The 23,464-nt window shown below is 43.9% G+C and overlaps 1 protein-coding gene across 2 annotated transcripts in view; it reads left to right on the top strand.

Annotated features, from left to right (window-relative positions):
- MEGF10 (multiple EGF like domains 10) overlaps positions 1-23,026 on the top strand; it is a 133,520-nt gene extending 110,494 nt beyond the window's left edge. Inside the window, exons 14-25 of one of the 2 annotated variants that reach the window (XM_075835905.1) lie at positions 1,020-1,166; positions 1,297-1,431; positions 2,070-2,198; positions 3,445-3,573; positions 4,637-4,765; positions 4,889-5,017; positions 5,510-5,746; positions 7,695-7,822; positions 10,356-10,479; positions 20,291-20,497; positions 20,980-21,008; positions 22,616-22,688. In XM_075835905.1, coding sequence (XP_075692020.1) covers positions 1,020-1,166; positions 1,297-1,431; positions 2,070-2,198; positions 3,445-3,573; positions 4,637-4,765; positions 4,889-5,017; positions 5,510-5,746; positions 7,695-7,822; positions 10,356-10,479; positions 20,291-20,497; positions 20,980-20,987 — 1,502 coding nt within the window. In that variant the 3' untranslated portion in view covers positions 20,988-21,008; positions 22,616-22,688. Of the gene's footprint in view, positions 1-1,019; positions 1,167-1,296; positions 1,432-2,069; positions 2,199-3,444; positions 3,574-4,636; positions 4,766-4,888; positions 5,018-5,509; positions 5,747-7,694; positions 7,823-10,355; positions 10,480-20,290; positions 20,498-20,979; positions 21,009-22,615 lie in introns of both variants that reach the window. The other variant, XM_075835895.1, reaches the window with a different exon arrangement.
- Positions 23,027-23,464: the final 438 nt, after the last annotated feature.

Genomic DNA, 23,464 nt, shown 5'->3' with positions numbered 1-23,464 from the left:
TTTTCCCCACTAAGGTTTCATTCACATCTGCGTTCAGTGTTTCCATTGCTCTGCTTCTTCATTGGAGCCGAACAACGAAAATACCAAATGCGCTGGATCCGTTGCATCGGCATGCGACGTTACCAAAGCTGCACTACTTTATCCAGATTTTTTAACTGGATCTGCATTGGAGGATCCTAACGGAGCCTCTGACGCAGATGGGAACGAAGCCTAATTAATGTCCCCACCAAACATCTGTTACAAATATTAGGTAAACAATAAGAGAAGACAGAACGGCAAAAAGCGCATTATAACATATCTGCCAATATGGATGGTAATGTAGGGCAATTCATTTGGAAGTCTGTTTCTCGCCAACATGTTTTTTACATAAACAAGCACATAAGATCACTTTACTAAAGGGATCTCATGTACTTCAATGGGGAATGTCAGCGCACATTCTCGACTGGTACTCATACTGACAGCAGCCTTTACTGCACATTTTCGGCTTCCCCTATGAATGTTTATGTAGCACATAGATGTTTACAAAGCACATTGTAGTCTATGGAGCCAGCTGAAAGGGAGACACAAAACAAAACAGATCCATTAGCAACGATGCAATAACAATTTCACGGCAATGGAGACTAGGCAAGAGCATACTGTATCTAAAGAATGGTTGAGATTTCCTAGAAAGTGCTGAATTAATCAAATAGCTAGACCCGTTAATTTAACATGATTTATGTTTAAAGGAAAACCCCTTTAAATGATCATTTCTGTTCTTCCAAATCATGTTATATGATCAGGGTCATAGCTTCAAGTTCCTGACCTTGATGAAAAATCACCAAGCATCATGTGCCATTTACAATGGTGACGTAATGAAGTAGTGAGCCAAAGGGGTATTTGGGCCCCCTCAAGCAGTTACTTTGGAAAGTAATAGGAACCAAGAAGATGCACACATCAATATGATTAGTAACACCTTAACACCATGACAGGTGTATTCTTGGATTATATCCTTATATCCCCTTGTTTGTACTTCTTACCAGGTATGCACTGTGACAGTGTCTGTCCTGGAGGACACTGGGGACCAAATTGCTCAAAGTCTTGTAATTGTATGAATGGAGCCTCCTGCTCTCCCGATGAGGGGATCTGTGAATGTGCTCCAGGCTACAGAGGGACCACATGTCAAAGGAGTAAGTATAATCTGACATATATGTGTGTATGCTTATAATGTGTGTACATGCTGCTGCCAGTTTTACACTTGAATAACAAATGATTTACATTGTTACTTATACACGTGCTTCATGCTTTATGTGCCTCCAGTTTGTTCCCCAGGGTTCTTTGGACACCGTTGTAGCCAAGCTTGCCCGCAGTGCGTTCACAGCAATGGTCCCTGCCACCATGTGACAGGAATGTGTGACTGCTTAGCCGGATTCATGGGTTCACTGTGCACTGAAGGTAAGTGCTTTTCATTTTTTATGGTTGTGTCTTTTATTTAGCATAGTGTAGTATTGAAATGATAAAGAAGGCAGCCAGCAGGATAGATAATGTCTAAGTGTCCGAAGTTTTCTTTAAAGGGAACGTGTCACCAGCATTTCACCTATTAACCAGCAATACCTGGTGGTAGTGGGTGAAAAATAATTTCTATATAACCTATAATTGTCTTCTTAGTCGGCTCTGTAGCTTTAGTATTCTGTTTTTTAGTGTTCCCACACTGTATGCTAATGAGCATAAAAGAGTCAAATCTTCGTTTGGAACGAGTCAAATCTTCATTCCTCAAGTCTGTCCGAGTTTACCCGCCTCCTTACATTTGATTGACAGCTCCTCGCCTTCCCCCAGCACACAAAATCCCACGCTTGTGCATTGATGTCCACTTCTGGTGTGTGCACAAAGGGACACCGGATTATTATGATAAGAGGCGCAAAATGTTTGCAGACCGTTATTTACAGTCGGAGGAGGAGTTTAGGAGCGGGGATAACAGCAATGAACTTTTGATAGCAGTGGCCAGTGAGGGTTAAGTAAAATTCAATAGGTGAAATGCTGATGACAGGTTCCCTTTAAAACAACTAAACTCTTGTACTATTTTTCCCCATTAGTTTGTCCTAGTGGCCGCTATGGAAAGAATTGTGCTGGCATTTGTACGTGTACCAACAATGGGACTTGTAACCCAATCGATGGATCTTGCCAATGCTACCCTGGGTGGATTGGCAGCGATTGCTCCCAGCGTAAGTCTATTTTGTTTATTTGTTTAATGGTGCAACTTTATTTTATGTGCTGCCATGTTGTATTTATGCCTGTAACTGTATTTTTCCAAGAAAGTTGACCTCATCAGTACACATGTTTATCCTATGTCGCTTTGGTTACAGGATGAAACATCATTAAACTAATGTTATCCAAAAAAAAACGTAGAAGCAGCTGAGGCAGCCATCAAATTTGATAATGAATTATGAGCAATTAGCAGGGAACGGGAAACTAGGACACAAAAGACTCAGACAATTCTTTACATTTTACATATTTGAAACTTCTGTTGAGGCCACGTAAGAGGCAGAAGATGCTGATAGTCTCTGCAGCAAGACTTTCTGCCCACTAGGAAGGAAGCCGACATGAGCTGAAAGAGTTATGACACCCTGTTAATAGCAGGAACTAAAAGGAGCGAAGTGCAGACAAAGGACTCGGTGTAAAATGATCCAATTCATACGGAAAAGAAGAGATCTTTCAGTCTCTAATAATATAAACCATGGCTTTCACATAAGAGGACATGACCTAAAATGTTACACAGACATTCCAAGTATCTTAGGGCTTGAGAGCTTACATGAAAACAAGATAAATTACACATTTGTTAAACATGCATTTTATTCAGTATTAATAGATTTTAATGAAAAGATGGAAATGAAAGGATTGTTTAGTCATTTCTCGCCATTGCAGCTTTTATGGAAAGCACCATTTTATATTTCTAGAACCAATGTCTGTAAGTTCTCCAGAAATACTGGTGGATGCAACACGGCTCCTGAAGAATTTATACAAATCAGTTATTTAAAGGACATCTGTCATCAGGCAGACCCCTAAAGTTTTCCAAACTCCCAGTAAGAGAATCAGGAGGCCGTTTGGTGGGTGAATCCGCTAGCTTCTCTTTATTTAGACTAAAATGCACTTAAATAAAAGGCTCTGTCTGGTGCCAGTGGTAGGTATAACTATTCTGATATATTAGGGAATAGTAAAAATACTATTAACAAGCAGGAGCCTAAGGAAATAAAATGCATCATAGCTATCCCACTAACCCCATATGTAGACTTCAGACTATTTTATCACAGCTTCTAGTCTGGATTATCCTCACAGGAGAACTGTACTCCGTTGATGGATGTAAAAGGGAACAATGGGAAATATTGTGGCAGCTAAAATATAACATTAAACATATACTAGAAAATGACATTATTTCCTTGCCATACTCCTGAAAAATCTTCTTTATTTCAGCATGCCCTCCTGGCCACTGGGGTCCCAACTGTATTCACACCTGTAATTGCCATAATGGGGCCATCTGCAGTGCATATGATGGAGAGTGCAAATGTTCTCCTGGCTGGACTGGACTGTACTGTACCCAAAGTAAGATTTATTATCAAGTAACATGAACAGAAAATCCAAATACTAGAAAGCATCAGATATTGTATATGTACATCTCACTATTAAGGGCTGATTCAGACGTGCGTGGCGTTTTTGCGCACGCAAAACACGCAGCGTTTTGCCTGCGCAAAAGCCACTTACCTGCTCCGTGAGGCAGCATCATATGATGCGCGGCTGCGTGGTTTTTGCGCAGCCGCCATCATTATGACACGCCATGCTTTTCTGTTTAAATTCATCCTTTTGACAGCTGGTGCGCGAAACAGGCAGTTCGCACGGAAGTGCTTCAATGCGACCTGCGTGGTTTTCACGCACCCGTTGACTTCAATGGGTGCGTGATGCGCAAAATACGCCAAGATATTGTCCATGTCGCGCTTTTTGCGCAGCGGACAAACGCTGCGCAAAAAGCACGGACTGTCTGTACTGCCCCATAGACTTGTATTGGTCTGTGCGTGGCGCGTGAAAACCACGTGGCCCGCACAGACGCAATACACGTTCGTGTGAATACAGCCTTATAATGAATGGTGAAGGGATTTGTGGATCACATGTAAAATTTAGGACTCAGGGGTCAAGATGTAAATTTATCCCCGAAGACTCTCTAAATGGATAATTTTATCATGTGTTTTCAATAGGAATTTAACATGTCATTTCATAATACTATGAAAAGTAGTGTAGGGAAAAACATTTGTGTTGCCCATAGTAGCTAATCAGATTTTATTTTGTTTTCTTTGCTTTCTCTGTTCCATGAAACTCTATGGGGGATACGGAAACAGCGAAGTGAGAACCCATGACTATTTCCGTATCTCCCTTACAGTTGTGTGGAGTGGCAGTGAACATGTTAGACCCCCAAACTCCTCCTCACCATGGACATGCTGGTCACTAGTTCTAGTGATCGTCCATTAGTGAGATCCCTAGTGATATAACATGCATCACCTATGATAGGTGATAAATGTTGTTAGTAGGAAAGCCCCTTTAAGTAATTATACAGTGTTCTAAACCCTTATTTGTTTGGGAATACTATATATTGATATTATCATCATGCTTATAGGATGCCCGCTAGGATATTTTGGAAAGGAGTGTTCCCGAGTGTGCCAATGTCAGAATGGTGCGGACTGTGACCACATAACTGGGCAATGTACATGTCGCACAGGATTCATGGGAAAACACTGTGAACAGAGTAAGTGCTAATAACTGTATTCTTCTATATTACTTTTGGTTGACTATTACATTTGGGACTGATTTCCATTATCAATGTGAACCAATATTTTTATACTGATGTACATGTTATGCTTTCTTTTAGAATGCCCGGCAGGTTCGTACGGATATGGATGCCGACAGGTTTGCGACTGTGTTAACAATTCCACATGTGACCACATTACTGGAACCTGTTACTGCAGCCCAGGCTGGAAAGGTCCAAGGTGTGACCAAGGTGGGATTTTGTTATGTGGTGAGGTCTTAGGAGATACAGTATATTAGCCATATAGCATTTGTCTTTTAGTAAAAACTATGGCTGGACAGTCTCAGATATATGACAGTATATGTAAGCTGAACTATTTTTGCATATGTAATCCACAGAATATATTTCAGCTACCTAAGTATATTGAATAATGAAGTTACGGTTTAGGAACGAACAGAATAATACCATACGATCCTGGAATTTGGTTAGTTTAGAAATAGAAAAATAGTAATATTTTACTTGATTATATTAAAATATAAAATACGTTATTAATGGTAGATTCCCAATAGACATAATTATAGAAAATGTAACTATTTTCTGTACAGCGAGGCGTCCACATTATGAAATAGCCATTTATTGTCTTCTGTATGATCAGTTAATTTATTGCCTCTCTTTCCCAGTGTTAACCCCCTCACATCTACGTGTTCTCATATATTTTTCTTTCTTACTGTTATTCCCTACTAGCTGTAATGATAATTGTAGGGAATCTGAACAGCCTGACCCGCACAAGTGCTGCAATCCCTGCTGATACTTACCAGATTGGTGCCATTGCTGGCATCATTATCCTTGTCCTGGTTGTCCTCTTCCTGCTAGCCCTCTTTATCATCTATAGACATAAACAGAAGGGCAAAGAGACAACGATGCCATCTGTAACCTACACCCCCACTGTCCGAGTTCTCAGCACAGACTATACCATTGCAGGTAACAGCATACTGTACAAACTTTCATTCATTGTGTTTTACTGTACAAAAAATAGACTTTCTTTGTCTCTATTATTAATTTCTCTATTGAATTGACTAGGGATTAAAGCAGTTTTAAGATTTATTAAGACAGTATCACTAATGTGCATCATGACACATGTTAACACATCCGTAATACAGTGCCCATGGTAGTCTATGTGGTCATATTTTACCTACATATGCCTCTGATACAGAGGCAGGCAACTTTTTTTTTCTGTGAGATTCTTCATATGTTCCATCGAATACCATATTACAAGGGTAGAAAAAAAACACATAGAATAACTGTTGAGTATATAATAAGCACTGGAATTATAATAGAGATAAAAGTTACTGTTTATTACAAAACATCTTTAATTAAAAATTATCAGCATGTTCTGGGAAGAAGATTCCCATAAAATACATTGTCAATTTACATCTCATTTATAAGGCTATGTTCACACAGGGTGGATACGCTGCATAAAAGCACACAGCGTATCCGCCCTGGACACCACAGGGAATACCAGGTGAAAAACCGCACCAAATTGTGGTGCAGATTTTTGGGCCAGAATGTCTGCTGCGGAAAATAGCATGTAGAAAAAAAAAAAGTCATACTTACTCGTAGCAATGGCGGCGCATCCCTCAGACGTCCTGCAGCCCAGCCTCCTGGGATGACGTTTTATCCCATGTCCCATGTGACCGCTGCACCCGGTGATTGGCTGCAGCAGTCACATGGGATGAAACGTCGGGCTGGAAGCAGAAACAGAGAGATCGGGGTAAGTATGAGGTAAGTATGAGAATCGCAGCTTTTCTGCCCGCAAAAATCGCAACATCTGCTATGTGTTGCAGGTTTTACCTCCCATTGAATTCAATGGGGAAAACCCGCAACAGAAAAGCAGCAATTCCACAGCATAACTTGACATGCTGTGGATTAAAAAACCGCCCCGCGGTACAATTTATGAACGTTTTTCCTGCGTTTTTTTTTCTACACAGTTTGTGGATGAGATTTGTTCAAATCCCATCTACTTTGCTGCTACTATAATACAATATGGATTTACCGCAATTAAATCTATTGCGGAAAATCCACAGTATTTACGCTACATATGAACCCAGCCTAAATACGCACATAACACATGCAATATAAGCATTATATATGACAGTATTGCAAAGTCCAATATAATATAGGCTACTTATTCAGGGATCTTAGCAAAATCAATAAAGTAAAAAATATGTTAATGCATCCAGCATGCCATCCTCATATATACATACGATTAAGAAATATCCCATTCATGAGATGAAGCGGTTGCCACAATGGTTGTCGCTGATATTTCATAATAGTGCTACAAATATATGAACCGTCAAGATTGGTGCAGTTGCAAAGTCCACATGAACAACCAAGCACCATATATAAATATTGCAGATGCTACTAACAGTCCGTGATTCAGATGAATATCCGGTGTTCAGTAGCAAAACTTTTTCTACAGTTTTGCATATTCTCCAATATCTCACTGAAGCCTGTGGTGGCTTCATGGCCTGGTCTTTACAGCCTAAAGATGGATTAGGTTTGCCCAATGGCTCCACCAAGTGTGGTTACATCGAAACCAGCCAACATATCCACTGCGTGGAAATACCTCCGTAATACTGTGTTTTATCTGGAGAGGCATACAGCGTGTTTATGGCTCCGCAGACTCTGTGTGCCTCTCTATTGGCTGCATGTGTATCAGCCTTTAAAGTTAAAGAAATCAATGCATTTACAAACTAGGGCAAATTTATGTAAGTATAGTTTGGTGGTGAGTACCCTAGGTGACATTCACTTTGGATGATGAACAACATTATTTACAAGATGAATAGCATTTAATGGGGAAAAGACTGGTTTTGGTTTGAAACTAATGGAAATGCTGACTGTTAATTACAAAAATATTTATTTTCTGCAGATACTCTCCCACACAATAATGGCGGAAATCCTAACAACCAGTACTTCTCTAACCCAAGTTATCACACATTAAGCCAATGCACAACCGGACCTCATATAAACAATGTGGACAGAATGATTGTTTCTAAGGTAAAACATCACATGTAAAGTTACGTGATTATTATATAGTACATCATTTTTACTACAGATCTTCATTGTTAGCTAGTTACACCACAAGTATTGCTTCTTTTATATCCTACTCTACCTTATCTATATCACATGTGTTCATATATCAATTCAGCAGAAGATTACTTTTTTTTGTAAATGATTGTACACATGTGAATACTGTCATAATGTCATCATAAATGCAAAGTTATCAGGCAGTTATACAACCACTGGAGGGGTTTCCGAAATTCTGCCCTTTAACTTGATGACTATCTCCTGACTGCATTTTCTAGAATTTCTTCTAATGATCTTATTGATCTGCTCTTGGAGTACTTTTAGGTCAACTGCGCACAATAATAATTACATTCCCGTTGTTTAGATTGACCAAGCATCCATGACAGTAACAATAACATTACAAATAATATACTATTTTGGTCTTGAATGATTACATAGCTACACCTCCCTTCTCCCCTTATCTATCTCCTCTGGCACTCCAATTTCAGTTTTGAGGGCTTTCAAATTCTCAGCTGAATTGTGAGGGCCCAGCTTGAAGCTCTTGGTCCTTGTGCAAAAGCCTCACCCGTGCCTACCACCAAATACGTGACAAATTCATATTCCACTGTATGTGATTATATCATATGGAATCTAAGGGGTACGCAACTACTTTTAGCAAAGGTCCACTTACCTTGATCCACCATGAGGTGAAGGTCCCAGCTTAAGACCAGCAGTAAAGATATAGTCTTGGTACACTAATATGAGGCACATGGGGTTACTAAACTCGTAACATAAGGCTGGGTTCTTACGTTGCGGACGCACTGTGGCTGAGGTGCACCCGTGATGTGGCCAAACCTGCACCAACATGTAGATTGGTGTGGTTTTCAAATTAACTGCAGGTAAAAGCACTTTCACTTGCCAATGGCTGCGCCACTGCCGTCTAGCTGCATAACCGCATGGCCATTAACAATGAGTGTTACTAATGTAAGGCACATGGGGTTGTTAATGTGAGACACATGGAGATACTAATTTAGTAACCCGATGTGTCTAACACTAGTAATCTCATGTTTTTTTTTCTTTTTAGTAATATTTCCTTTAAAATTCCCACAGCCAATAAAGTGCACGCAGAGACAGAGATGGGCACAGACAAGATGGGAACACGTCACTGACACTGCGGTAGGCGGTCTTTGCCTGCTCAATGATGTGTTCCTGCTGTGCCTGTGCTCCTCTCTGTATTTAACTCCCCTTCCTGCTGGCTCCCTCCCGGCTCCCTTCCTACCTTTATCGATTACACATAGTAGAGGAGGAACGTCCTTCCTCTGCTGCAGCAGTAGTTAAAGAGGCTCTGTCACCAGATTATAAGTGCCCTGTCTCCTACATAATCTGATCGGCGCTGTAATGTAGAGAACAGCAGTAGTTTTTATTTTGAAAAACGATCATTTTTGAGCAAGTTATGAGCTAGTTTAGATTTATGCTAATGAGTTTCTCAATGGACAACTGGGCGTGTTTTTACTTTTTACCAACTGGGTGTTGTACAGAGGAGTGTATGAAGCTGACCAATCAGTGATCAATCAGCGTCATACACTTCTCATTGTTCCAGCCCAGCATGATCCACAGCCCAGTGTGATTGTGCAGTGAAAGAAGTAAACACGCCCAGTTGCTAAAAACACAATACACGCCCAGTAGGAAATAAGAGAAAACACGCCCAGTTGTCCATTAGAAATGCTCATTTGCATAAATATAAAATTCCTCATAACTTAGCCAAAAATGATCGTTTAAAAAAAACAAAAAAAAACTTTACTGTTATCTACATTGCAGAGCCGATCACATGCAATAGGAGATAGGGATTTGATAATCTGGTGACAGAGCCTCTTTAAGGGCACTTACATGCTGCAGAAGAGGGATGTTCCTCCTTTTTTTGCCACTCCCTAATGTGCAACTGGCTCTCATCCCAGCCAGACGAGTTCAGAAACTGCCATGGCCGCATAGTTTAAAGGTATCAATGCTCCTTTCCTTGTCTGCACAGCAGAGATCCAGGCAGCTGGAATCCACGGTTCAGATTCGGACCGTGGTCCACCAGTTAAGAACCCCTTCTGTAAAGAATCTATATACTACATAAATATTAAGTATTCATTTGTGCAGCGACACAACTCTGTTTCACATTTTTTTTTAAACCTAAGTCTATCGTTATAACTTCGTCTGTCATCATTGCCCATTTATATATTAATAGAAGTAGAGATGACTATCCTCAAAAAGGCTCTTCTATCAATAAATCAATAATACCATTTCATTATTAAACATTTCTATTTGGTTTGTTAATTAAGTCACGAGACCAGGCTAAAGCAATAACACTAAGTAGATTTCAAGAAAAATATAACTTTATTGATGCTATTGACTGATGGATTGCCATTATCATCCATTAATTATTTTGCTTGGGATAACAGCTGCCCCTGAGCCTACATATAAATGGATGTAGTTATGATTTGCAAGAAAATAGTGTTTTGGCATTTTTTTCTTTTTCCAGTCAAAAAGCAGCCAGTTATTTGGAAACCTCAAGAGTTTGGATGCTGGAAAGAGATCACACACTATTGATTACACAGGAACCCTGCCAGCAGACTGGAAGCAAGGAGGATTTCTGACTGAGCATGGTAATAATGAGGATTCTACAAATAATGTTAACTTACAAAGGGGCTGCAAGTCAGCAGTATACAAAATGGGAAAACTAGCTTCACGTAGTATATTTATGCTGCTATACTTTTGAAGTCTAACTTGTCAGACTTGAAAATTCTGAGATGAGTTGTACTACTGCTACTGCTTGTACATAGATCACAGCGGGGCCGGTCACATTACGAAGAGTCATGCCGTCATGAAGGAAGACTGTGCCACCAGACTTCCAGGCCCTCAGCAGCGCTATAGAAATCGATGAAAATCTCAGAATCAGCACGACGGGGGACCGGAATGTATATTAGCAGTGTACTCACATACTGCAGTAAGTACACTGCTAAGGCTATGTTCACACAGAGTTTTTTGCAGCCGTAATTTCTGCCTCAAAATGTCATTTGGAAGTTTGAGGCAGATTTTCCTCTCCCTGCATGCCGATTTTCGCTGCGTTTTTCGCCCGTGGCCATTGAGTGCCGCGGGCATAAAAAGCCGCGAAATACGCTTTCTCTGCCTCCCATTGAAGTCAATGGGAGGACAGAGGCGTAAACGCCCGAAGATAGGGCATGTCGCTTCTTTTTCCCGCGAGACGGTTTTACCGCTCGCGGGAAAAAGACGCCTCCGCCTCCCATTGAAATTAATGGGAGGCATTTTCGGGCCGTTTTTGCTGAGTTATTTGGCGCGGTTTCCGCGTCAAAAATCTCGTCAAAAAACGCTGTGTGAATCCAGCCTAATACTTTTCGGTCCCCACATCACCCCTTTAAGCAGAATGGACCCTATGCCGCGGGGTCCAAAAAGAGAATGTATTTCCCTGATTGTGTACCTATCAGTCCAGGTGAATTTTTAGAATAAGTTGTCGCGTGTGTGTGCGCGCCTAATAATAATAATAAAATTTATGAGCACAATGGCAGATATATGATGTACTTTTCAAAACTTTTTCCCCTCTGCAGTTTCAATCTCCATGTTTTTCCTGAGGTAGCATGCACTAGCTGCTTTGATGTTCTCCCACACTCAGGAGCACTGACCCCCTTCCCCCTCAGCCCACAATTCTGTGCCTGCTTCTAGTGAACCAGCAAACGGTGCTGATCAGTGTCCTGGGTGAGCTCCCAATGTTCTCCCAACCTCAATACTGCTATCAATCTGCTCCTCCATGGCAGCCTATCTGCAGATCGCCTCCTCCTCCTCACACAAACACAGTAGCCCCAGAGTGTTTGGATTATTAGAAATAAGATTTTACATTAAAAATCACTGGTGTTGTAAAGGATCTGCCAGGCACAGCTTCGGGGTTAACTCCCAGAACTAATCAGTCAGCACCTGAGAATACATCCCTGAGACTGACTCCTGCTTCCACCATTCAGGCTGGCAGGCTTAGGAGTGGGAGAGCCTATCGTAACCTGGCCAGACTCAGCTAGCTCCCGCCCTCGGTCTATTTAAGCCTGCCCTTCCTGTCCCTCGGTGCTTGTGATTCTTTCCTTGTGGTTTCCTGGCCCAGCTACAGCTCCTGCTATTTTTGATCCTGCTCCATACAGACCCTGGCTTACCGACTACTCTTCTGCTTTTCGTTTTGTACCTCGCACACTCCTGGCTTGACTCGGCTCGTTCACCACTCTGGTTGCTCACGGTGTTGCCGTGGGCAACTGCCCCTTTTCCTTGCTTGTGTTCCTTTGTATGTTTGTCGTGTTTGTCGTGCACTTACTGAGCGCAGGGACCGCCGCCCAGTTGTACCCCGTCGCCTAGGGCGGGTCGTTGCAAGTAGGTAGGGACAGAGTGGCGGGTAGATTAGGGCTCACTTGTCCGTCTCCCTACCCCCTGCCATTACATAAACACAAGCCCCAGGGGCGTAACTAGGAAAGACTGGGCCCCATAGCAAACTTTTGACTGGGGCCCCCCCCCTCTGCTGGGTATCACACAACCCCCCCCCCCTTGTAGATAGTGCCTCCCTATAGATTCCACCACACAGCGCCCCCTATAGATAGCACCATACACAGCCCCCTGTAGATAACGCCATACAGCCCCCTCTGTAGATAACGCCATACAGCCCCCTCTGTAGATAACGCCATACAGCCCGCTCTGTAGATTACGCCATACAGACCCCCCCAAAAACAAAAATGGCCTATAGTTTGTCCTACAAAAGACATGCATCCCCTATCCACAGGATAGGGGATACATGTGTGATCGCTGGCAGCGATAAGGAGAACGGGGGACCGAAAGTCCCCCGAAGTTCTCCATGACTAACCTCGGACTTCCGGCGTCTGCACAGTTCAATAAAAATTAAAGGAGCGCTGGTCACGCATGCGCACAAGCACGACCGGTGCGCAAGTCATTTCCATGGAGCTGCAGACAGACTACGGAAGTCCGAGGTTTGTCATGGAGAACTTAGGGGGGACTCTCGGTCCCCCGTTCTCCTCATCGCTGGGCGTCCCAGCGATCCCACATGTATCCCCTATCCTGTGGATAGGGGATGCATGTCTTTTGTAGGAACAACCCCTTCAGTGGCGTCGCGCTGTAGCAGCCATAGCGGCTGCTAGCGGAGCCTGCGGCCATGCGAGGGGCCGTGCCGGCGTGTGGCACAGGCCCCCTCATGCTGCAGGCCCCGTAGAAGTCGCTATGGCTGCTATAGCGGTAGTTACGCCACTGCGCATAGGTTTGTACGGCGTAAAACTACAGCTCCCAGCATGGCCGAAACAATGATAAGGATATGCTGGGAGATGCGGTTTGACAAAAAAAAAATCATACCACCATCATCTCGCTGCAGATCATACAGTGACTACAATACTGATTAGAGGCAGAATAAACATTTACATTAAGTGACTCACCGGTGACGTCTCAGATTCTAGTTCTTTTCTTCTCCCTCCGGTTCAGACATCTATGATGGATTTCTCCCGGCCATGACCCATTTCTGTAGTTTTCCGCTCAGATATCTTCAGCTTCTCACTTTTAAAACATTTCTGCACCTGTAAACAAAGTTAAAATTCTCAACACATCTAAATATAACTGTCACACACACACACACACACACACACACACACACACACCGTGCCCCCTGTAGATAGTGTCCCCTGTAGATAGTGACCTACATAGAAGCCCCTGTAGATAGTGCCCACATATGGACTCCAGAGCTGCAAGGCAATAGTGCTAACCACTGAGCCACCGTGCTGCCCTACATATAGCTTCCCCTATAGTTAGTGCTACACGTATAGCCCACCTCTGTAGATATTGTCCCACATATAGCCCACCCCTGTAGACTGTGCACTACATATAGCCACCCTGTTGCTAGTGCCCCACAGGTAACCCACCCCTGTATATAGTGTCCCACACATAGCCCACCCCTATAGAAAGTACCCTAAAAAATAGCTCCCCTATAGATAGTGCTCTACATATAGCCCACCCCTGTATAGGGTCTCACATATACTGCCCCACATATAGACCCCCCTGTAGATAGTGGCCCACATCCCCACATACAGACCTCCCCTGTAGCTAGTGCCCCACATATAGACCCCCCCTGTATATAGTGGCCCACATATAGACCCCCCTGTATATAGTGGCCCACACCCCCACATATAGACCCCCCTGTAGCTACTGCCCCACATATAGACCCCCCTGTAGCTACTGCCCCACATATAGACCCCCCTATATATAATAGCCCACATAAAGACGACCCCCCCCCCTGTAGATAGACCCCCCCACTATAGATAATGCCATTCACATTTTTATGAGGAAAAAAATATATAAAGTTGACATACTCACATTCTCCAGTTCCCACGCTGTTCACTGGCGATGCAGACATGCTCTCTTCTGAGCATGTCTGCAGGAGTTGAATGAGCGTCCATCAATGACGCTGATTGGCGGGGCAGAATGACTTGCCCCGCCAATCAGCACCTTCCAAGCATGGAAGCGGCGCGATGATGTCATCGCGCCGCTAGCCAATCAGTGTCATTGTAAGGCACTGGATGGTCAGGCACGGAACATGCCCGGCCATTCAGTGCTAATACATGTATTTGGCTGCCGCTAGCACCGGGGCCCCCTCCGGTGCTAGCGACACCTACAGGCATGAGAGTGCCTGTGTAAGGCTCGGTGGCGCGGGCCCCACAGTAGCGGTGCTACCCCTGTAGCAGCCATAACGGCTGCTAGCGGCGCCACCGGGCATTTGGGAGGGCGTGTCGGCTGGCGGCACGGGCCCCCTCAAGCCCCGGGCCCCGTAGCAGCCGCTACTGCTGCTACCGCGGTAGTTACGCCACTGACAAGCCCATACCTAGTCTACCCCTGGTCCCTGACACCACTATGGATCCCCGTGAGACCCTGGCTCAGCAAATTCAGGGTCTCTCCCTACAGGTCCAGGCCCTGGCTCAGAGGGTCAACCAGCCTGATGCTACCCTAGTAGTTCCCCTCACCGCACCTCTTGAACCCCACCTCAAGTTGCCCGACTGGTTCTCAGGGGACCGGAGGGCTTTTCTCTCCTTTCGGGAGAGTTGTAGGCTTTACTTTCGTTTAAAGCCTCATTCCTCAGGTTCTGAGAGCCAGCGGGTGGGTTTAATTATGTCCCGGCTCCAGGAAGGGCCCCAAGAGTGGGCCTTCTCCTTGGCTCCTGACGCCCCTGAACTTTCCTCCGTTGATTGTTTCTTTTCTGCTCTCTGACTTATTTATGACGAGACTGACAGGACTGCCTTTGCCGAGAGTCAGCTGGTGACCTTAAGTCAGGGTAAGAGACCTGTTGAGGAGTATTGCTCTGACTTTCGGAAGTGGTGCGTAGCTTCTCGGTGGAATGACCCTGCCTTAAGGTGCCAGTTTAGGTTGGGTCTGTCGAACGCCCTGAAAGACCTGCTAGTTAGCTATCCCTCTTCTGACTCCCTAGACCAGGTTATGGCTTTAGCGGTACGACTTGACCGACGTCTCAGGGAACGACAACGTGAACGTTTATGTGTTTTCTCCTCCGACTCCCCCATGATGCCTCCCGAAGCTCCGTTGCTTCGTTCCTCCCCGAAAGATTCAGAGATACCTATGCAACTCGGGGCCTCCGTGTCCCCCCAACAACGTAGAGAATTCCGCAGGAAGAATGGTCTCTGCTTTCTACTGTGGGGACGACAAGCATCAAGTGAACAACTGTCCTAAGCGTAAGATTGCAGCCAGAGAACTTCTGCGTCTAAGTGATCATCAGGGAGGTCACTTGGGCGCACAGGTATTTCCCGTAAATAGGAAACGTACTAAGATCTTGCTTCCCTTTCAGGTCTCTTTTGGTGGTAGGTCTGCTACCGGCAGTGCCTTCGTGGATTCAGGGTCCTCTACTAATATCATGTCTGTGGAATTTGCTATGTCCCTTGCTATGCCTCTGATTGATTTGCCTAAACCTGTCCCGGTAGTGGGTATCGACTCCACTCCTCTTGCTAATGGTTATTTTACACAGCATACCCCTGTTTTTGAACTCCTTGTTGGCTCCATGCATTTGGAGCAATGCTCTGTACTGTTGATGCAGGGATTATCGTACGATTTGGTTCTAGGTCTTCCCTGGTTGCAGTTGCATAATCCCACGTTTGACTGGAATACTGGGGAGCTAACCAAATGGGGTAATGAATGTTGTACGTCATGTTTTTCTGTTAATTCTATTTCTCCCCCTAAGGAGGCGAATACGCTACCCGAGTTTGTTCAGGACTTCGCTGATGTTTTCTCTAGGGAGGCCTCCGAAGTGTTACCTCCTCATAGAGAATACGATTGTGCTATCGAATTGGTACCAGGAGCTAAGCTTCCTAAGGGTAGGATATTTCATCTTTCTTGTCCCGAACGTGAAGCCATGAGAGTGTATATCCAGGAATCCCTGGCCAAGGGTTACATTCGTCCCTCTTCTTCTCCGGTAGGTGCTGGCTTCTTCTTCGTGGGGAAGAAGGATGGTGGTCTTAGGCCATGCATTGACTACCGTAGCCTGAATAAGGTCACGGTAAGGAACCAGTATCCCCTTCCTTTGATTCCTGATCTCTTTAATCAGGTTCAGGGGGCCCAATGGTTTTCTAAATTGGATCTACGGGGGGCGTATAACCTTATTCGCATCAAAGAGGGGGATCAGTGGAAGACTGCGTTTAACACGCCCGAAGGCCATTTCGAATACCTCGTCATGCCCTTTGGGTTGTGTAATGCCCCTGCGGTCTTCCAGAATTTCATAAATGAGATTTTGAGAAATTACCTGGGGATTTTTCTGGTAGTGTACCTTGATGACATACTGGTGTTTTCCAAGGACTGGTCCTCCCACATTGAGCATGTCAGGAAGGTGCTCCAGGTCCTTCTGGAAAACAAACTGTTTGCCAAAACCGAAAAATGTGTGTTTGGGGTACAGGAGATTCAATTTTTGGGTCAAATCCTCACTCCTCATGAATTCCGCATGGACCCCGCCAAGGTCCAGGCTGTGGCGGAATGGGTCCAACCTGCCTCCCTCAAGGCGTTACAGTGTTTTTTGGGGTTCGCTAATTATTACAGGAGATTTATTGCTAACTTCTTGGTCATCGCTAAGCCCCTTACGGACCTCACTCGCAAAGGTGCTGATCTCCTCCACTGGCCTCCTGAGGCTGTCCAGGCTTTTGAGGTCCTTAAGAAGTGCTTTGTCTCGGCCCCGGTGCTGGTTCAGCCCAACCAAATGGAGCCATTTATCGTGGAAGTTGACGCATCTGAGGTGGGAGTGGGGGCTGTCTTGTCCCAGGGTACCAGGTCCCTCACCCATCTCCGCCCCTGTGCCTACTTCTCCAGGAAGTTTTCGCCAACTGAAAGTAACTGTGATATTGGCAACCGCGAACTCTTAGCCATTAAATGGGCATTTGAAGAGTGGCGCCACTTCCTGGAGGGGGCTAGGCACCAGGTAACGGTCCTTACCGACCACAAGAATCTGGTTTTCCTAGAATCTGCCCGGAGGCTAAACCCGAGACAAGCTCGATGGGCGTTATTTTTTACCAGATTAAATTTTTTGGTTACCTATAGGGCTGGGTCTAAAAATATTAAGGCTGATGCACTGTCGCGTAGCTTCATGGCCAGCCCTCCTTCGGAGGAAGATCCTGCTTGTATTTTGCCTCCAGGTATAATCATTTCCTCGATCGATTCTGATTTAGTCTCTGATATTGCTGCTGATCAAGGTGCAGCTCCCGGGAACCTTCCTGAGAACAAGCTGTTTGTTCCCCTGCAATTCCGGCTAAGGGTACTTAGGGAAAATCATGACTCCGCACTATCTGGCCATCCAGGCATCCTGGGTACCAAATACCTCATTACCAGAAATTATTGGTGGCCTGGGTTGCCTAAAGACGTTAAGGCCTACGTCGCCGCTTGTGAGGTTTGTGCTAGGTCCAAGACTCCCAGGTCCCGACCAGCGGGCTTACTGCGTTCGTTGCCCATTCCCCAGAGACCTTGGACACATATCTCCATGGATTTTATCACCGATTTGCCTCCATCCCAAGGCAAGTCGGTGGTGTGGGTGGTGGTGGACCGCTTCAGTAAGATGTGCCACTTTGTGCCCCTCAAGAAACTACCTAACGCCAAGACGTTGGCTACCTTGTTTGTCAAACACATCCTGCGTCTCCATGGGGTCCCTGTCAATATTGTTTCGGACAGAGGGGTACAATTTGTTTCATTGTTTTGGAGAGCCTTCTGTATGAAGTTGGGGATTGATCTGTCCTTCTCCTCTGCCTTCCATCCTTAAACCAATGGCCAAATGGAGAGGACTAATCAATCTCTAGAACAATACTTAAGGTGTTTTGTCTCTGACTGTCAATTTGATTGGGTCTCTTTCATTCCCCTCGCCGAATTTTCCCTTAATAACCGGGTCAGAAACTCGTCAGGGGTCTCTCCTTTTTTTTGTAATTTTGGGTTTAATCCACGGTTCTCCTCCGTTTCACCTGGTAGTTCCAACAATCCCGAGGTAGAGGTCGTTCATCGGGAACTGTGCACAGTCTGGGCCCAGGTTCAGAAAAACCTAGAGGTGTCCCAGAGCGTACAAAAAACTCAGGCTGATAAAAAACGTTCTGCTAACCCCGTTTATGGTCGGGGATCTGGTGTGGTTGTCGTCTAGGAACTTGCGTCTCAAGGTTCCGTCCAAGAAGTTTGCTCCCCGGTTTATTGGGCCGTATAAGGTCATTGAGGTCCTCAATCCTGTCTCCTTCCGGCTGGAGTTACCCCCGTCTTTTCGGATACACGACGTGTTTCATGCCTCCCTCCTCAAACGCTGCTCCCCGTCCTTGGCTCCCTCGAGGAGACCTCCTGTTCCCGTCCTCACCCCTGAGGGGGTGGAATTCGAGGTGGCCAGGATTGTGGACAGCAAGATGGTCCAAGGCTCCCTCAAGTACCTGGTCCATTGGAGTGGATACGGGCCCGAGGAGAGGACTTGGGTACCCGCGCGGGATGTTCACGCTGGGGTATTGGTCAGGAGGTTCCACCTGCGTTTCCCCAGTAAGCCAGGTCCACTTAGAAAGGGTCCGGTGGCCCCTCATAAAAGGGGGGGTACTGTAAAGGATCTGCCAGGCACAGCTTCGGAGTTAACTCCCAGAACTAATCAGTCAGCACCTGAGAATACATCCCTGAGACTGACTCCTGCTTCCACCATTCAGGCTGGCAGGCTTAGGAGTGGGAGAGCCTATCGTAACCTGGCCAGACTCAGCTAGCTCCCGCCCTCGGTCTATTTAAGCCTGCCCTTCCTGTCCCTCGGTGCTTGTGATTCTTTCCTTGTGGTTTCCTGGCCCAGCTACAGCTCCTGCTATTTTTGATCCTGCTCCATACAGACCCTGGCTTACCGACTACTCTTCTGCTTTTCGTTTTGTACCTCGCACACTCCTGGCTTGACTCGGCTCGTTCACCACTCTGGTTGCTCACGGTGTTGCCGTGGGCAACTGCCCCTTTTCCTTGCTTGTGTTCCTTTGTATGTTTGTCGTGTTTGTCGTGCACTTACTGAGCGCAGGGACCGCCACCCAGTTGTACCTCGTCGCCTAGGGCGGGTCGTTGCAAGTAGGTAGGGACAGAGTGGCGGGTAGATTAGGGCTCACTTGTCCGTCTCCCTACCCCCTGCCATTACAGGTGTGAGATAGGAGATAGTACAGTGCGTGTGCTCCTTCTCTTCTGCTCCCCTTTACACAGTCTCTGCTCTGTTAGTTCCTTTGATGACTTTTTTTTACCTCATAGTCCTAGTGGTTTTTAAGTGAGTGCAGAGATTCTGAACAGCTACAGACAGTGCAACAATCAGATATACCGGTAGGTGAAAAATGTAAACGATAGGTATTCTTTCACTCCTTAGTACTACAGGCTTACATTTTTTCTTATGAAAAAATCAGATGACTATTGTGTTCCCTTTATGCAAGTGCTGCATACACAGGGACAGATATGGCAGCCATTCAGTGGACCCTGCAAACAATTTCATAGAGCTCTGCCACCAGACTCATCATGTGTATGGGGGATTTTGCTTAACTGCACTCAGACAAGAATTTTTAGTGAGAATTTTTCATCATGAGCCAATTAAGTTTGTTATCACTTGGTCCTTCTTCAACACCCGTCAAGTACAAAGCTTTTATATTTGAAGAAAAAAGCCTGAATTTCGGATAGCTCCTTTAAATCTTATATTCGTACTTTGTACGTGTGAATTACCCTGAAAAACCTACAATGTATGGAATGTAGCAATGTGTTTAGTTGCAGTAAGTTAAAATAACATTTTAGTCTTATGAAACACAAGTATCTGATATTTCCAGGGCAATTTACTTCCATTAAAAGGAAAAGATACTATTACAGCATGACACATTATTTTATCAAGCACTCATTTGAATCTTTTTGGTTTTATGTTTTTTCCAGGTCTCCTAAAGAGTTCTGCATTCAGCATTAGCAGCTGTTCATTGAGCAGTAGTGAAAACCCTTATGCAACCATCAAGGATCCACCAGTTCTTCTACCAAAACACACTGAGTGCGGATACGTGGAGATGAAGTCACCAGCACGCCGAGACTCTGCCTATGCAGAGATTAGTAATACCAGCCTGGCCACCAAGAATGTCTATGAAGTTGGTAAGTGTTCCTTTAATTCATACTTTTGCTATTTTCCTTTCCATACTTTTATTATGCTTTCAGGCAGAATAATGACATTTCATTTCTAAAAATAGAATGTCCCTACAATTTAAATAGGTTATGTCCCCATTAATTTTTGAGATTGCTATTAATAATCCAATATTGGACGAAGTATTAACGTTTCATATGGAAGTCACTGGAGGGAACACTATAAAAAGAAATTCATCCTTTTTGCTCCAAAAACACACCTTGTTAAAAACATGGAAAAATGTAAATTAAAAAAAACCCTACCTGAATTCTGCTTAGTAGTGAACCTACTAGAATGTATAAGGGAGCCTCATAAATATGTTGTTATTAATGGAATAATCGGATTATAATGTTTCCAACAATCTTTCCCAGCAGAATACAATAGAGGCTTGTTTATGGAATAGAAGGCCAGTAATTATTTTAGATAGTTACATTGTTGTTGCTTTTTATTGCAGCACATTAATTTTCAAGGCCACCTAGAATGGTAAGGCACTTTTGGATGACACTTCTTAGTGTGCATGTGTGATTCTCTGATATGTTTTATATTATTCTTTTTGAATTATACTTATTGTTATCTTCTATGAGCTACATACTATTTAGGTTAGTGAGATTCTTCCATCATTTTAAATAAAAACTATTGTGTAGAACAGGAAGGCCCTGTTCACACTGCAGAATTTTTGCCACTGAACCTGCCGTGGATTCTGCTGCAAAATTCCGCCTCCCATTAATTGTAATGGGAGTTAGATGCTTCTTTTTACAGCTAGCTGATTTTTTCAGCAAGCGGGAAGAAGAAGCGTAGAGCTCGATCTACAGGCAGATTTCCGCATGAATCTCCCATTTAAGTCAATAAGAGGAGCAATATTCCTGCCAATGGCAGGAATAATTCCGCGGCGGATTTTGCGGTGGAACCGCCATGCAAAATCCACCATGTGAAAAAGGCCTTAAAAAGGATCTTCTCTTTTGGACCACCCTCGTAAAAATAAATAACAACTGTTTATAAGCTAACAATGTTAATGCTTGCTTGCCTTATAGAGTTGAATTACAACTTGTATTTTTTGACTGGCTAGACCTGTACTCTGTTCCATATTTCCTAGTGTACAATGTCCTCTTCTTTAGTTTAACACTAAACTCACTCACATTTACATAAGGGGTAACCCAAAGGGCATCATCACCTAAAACAGAGGTCCCCAATTTTATCTTAGCTTGTAAGCTACTTTGACATACGACAGGTGGTAAGCCACTCTGGGTATTAAAAGGGGGAAATTCTATTAAAGATATGACCAAATTAATTGTTTAATGGAGTTATCTAGTTTAGAAAACTAATTAGCTTATTAGGGAATTTTGAGTCAATAGAAGTGGGTCCTCCATTCAAGGTCCTCATATATTAGCCAGAATGGAGAATGGCCACAAAGAGCATCTCTCGTCTGTGCAATGATGTCTGTGCAGTAATGTCTGATCATTACAAGGACCAGCCTATTGATTCTCATGGGCACTTTGTAGTTCTTCATTTCTCCTGCAGTGGTGCTGCTGGGAAATTGAACACTTACTGCCTGGTTCTACCACGCATTAATGCTGATCGCCGGGGTCTCAGCAGTGGGACACCCTTTAATCAACTAACAAAAAGGAATTTTCCAAAGCGGATAAGTAATGCTATGACACACTGGTGACACTAGTGCACAATAGTATCTGCAGCTGTCAACATCTGGGGAGCCACAAGTAGGGAGCCTAAAAACAACATGAGGCTCTATAGCCACTGGATGAAAACACTGCCGTATACTGTTTCATGTACTGGAAATTACTAACAAACCTAAAAAAAACAAACACATAAATTAAATAATAACATTTAATATGCATGTATACATAAATTATATTTTAAGAAAAGAAGTAACCGCTCTTTAGCTGTAACATACTTGGAAATGACTATATTTACAATGGTATAAAAACATGTGTTAATATATTTGCTATGGAAATAAAAAGCTATTAGAAAAATGGTTCTCATGAAGAGATGTGGACAAACCTGGGATAAATAATAATTCCTACATGCATTCCCACATGTTAATAATTGACAGTCCTGTTTTATCTTTTTCTTAGAGCCCACTGTGAGTCTTGCCCAGGGAGGATTTAACAGCAACTGTAAAGCCAGCCAAGATCTCTATGACCTTCCAAAGAACAGTCACATTCCATGCCACTATGACCTTCTTCCTGTCCGGGACAGCATTTTATCTACTAAGAATGAGGCAACCAGTGAATAATAGTAGCAATCCATCAAACCACAGCATACTAAGACTGACTCCTGCTGAACTGTATGCTTCAGTTCACTAGACTGATATCCAGTGAGACTACTGTCCTCTGCATTAAATGACTGCACCAGCAAAGCTGGAGACATTGCTTGCCAAGCAGAGGACAACCTTAAAGACCAGATGGATGAAGTACCAATGTTGACTTGATAATATACAAGGGCTGTTAACAAAGCTCAACAATGTGCTGTATAACAATAGAGAATATTTCCAGTGTTTGAAATACATACCACTAACAACTCTTTACAGGAACAACCTGGAGGACTTTCATTCCATGGATCCTTATTGATAAGTTCTAATAACCTGATGGCAAAACTTAATTTCTGGTTCTTTGATTTGCACTGACCTGGCTGTACAGTCAGTGAGTGTTTGTATTATAGTACTATGTATTAGTATGCTAGAGATGTTGTATGGATACAACATAAATATGAATGACCATTTGCAAACCACTTGTTAAACCACTACATGAAATGTTAACTAGGGTTTAGTCAGTGTGTGGCTGTGTTTGTGTGTACATATGTGGAAACCCTGACCTAAAAAAAGATTCTACAACATTTTATTAATGTATAGTAGATAGTAGATCCAATGTGGGCTTTATTTATAATTATTTTAGTGAACCCTTCACAAAATCAAACTTGATGCT

Source organism: Rhinoderma darwinii, chromosome 1, assembly GCF_050947455.1.
Source record: "Rhinoderma darwinii isolate aRhiDar2 chromosome 1, aRhiDar2.hap1, whole genome shotgun sequence".
Taxonomy (NCBI): domain Eukaryota; kingdom Metazoa; phylum Chordata; class Amphibia; order Anura; family Rhinodermatidae; genus Rhinoderma; species Rhinoderma darwinii.
Note: the sequence above shows the minus strand (reverse complement) of the source record. Positions and strands in the feature narration are given on the sequence as shown.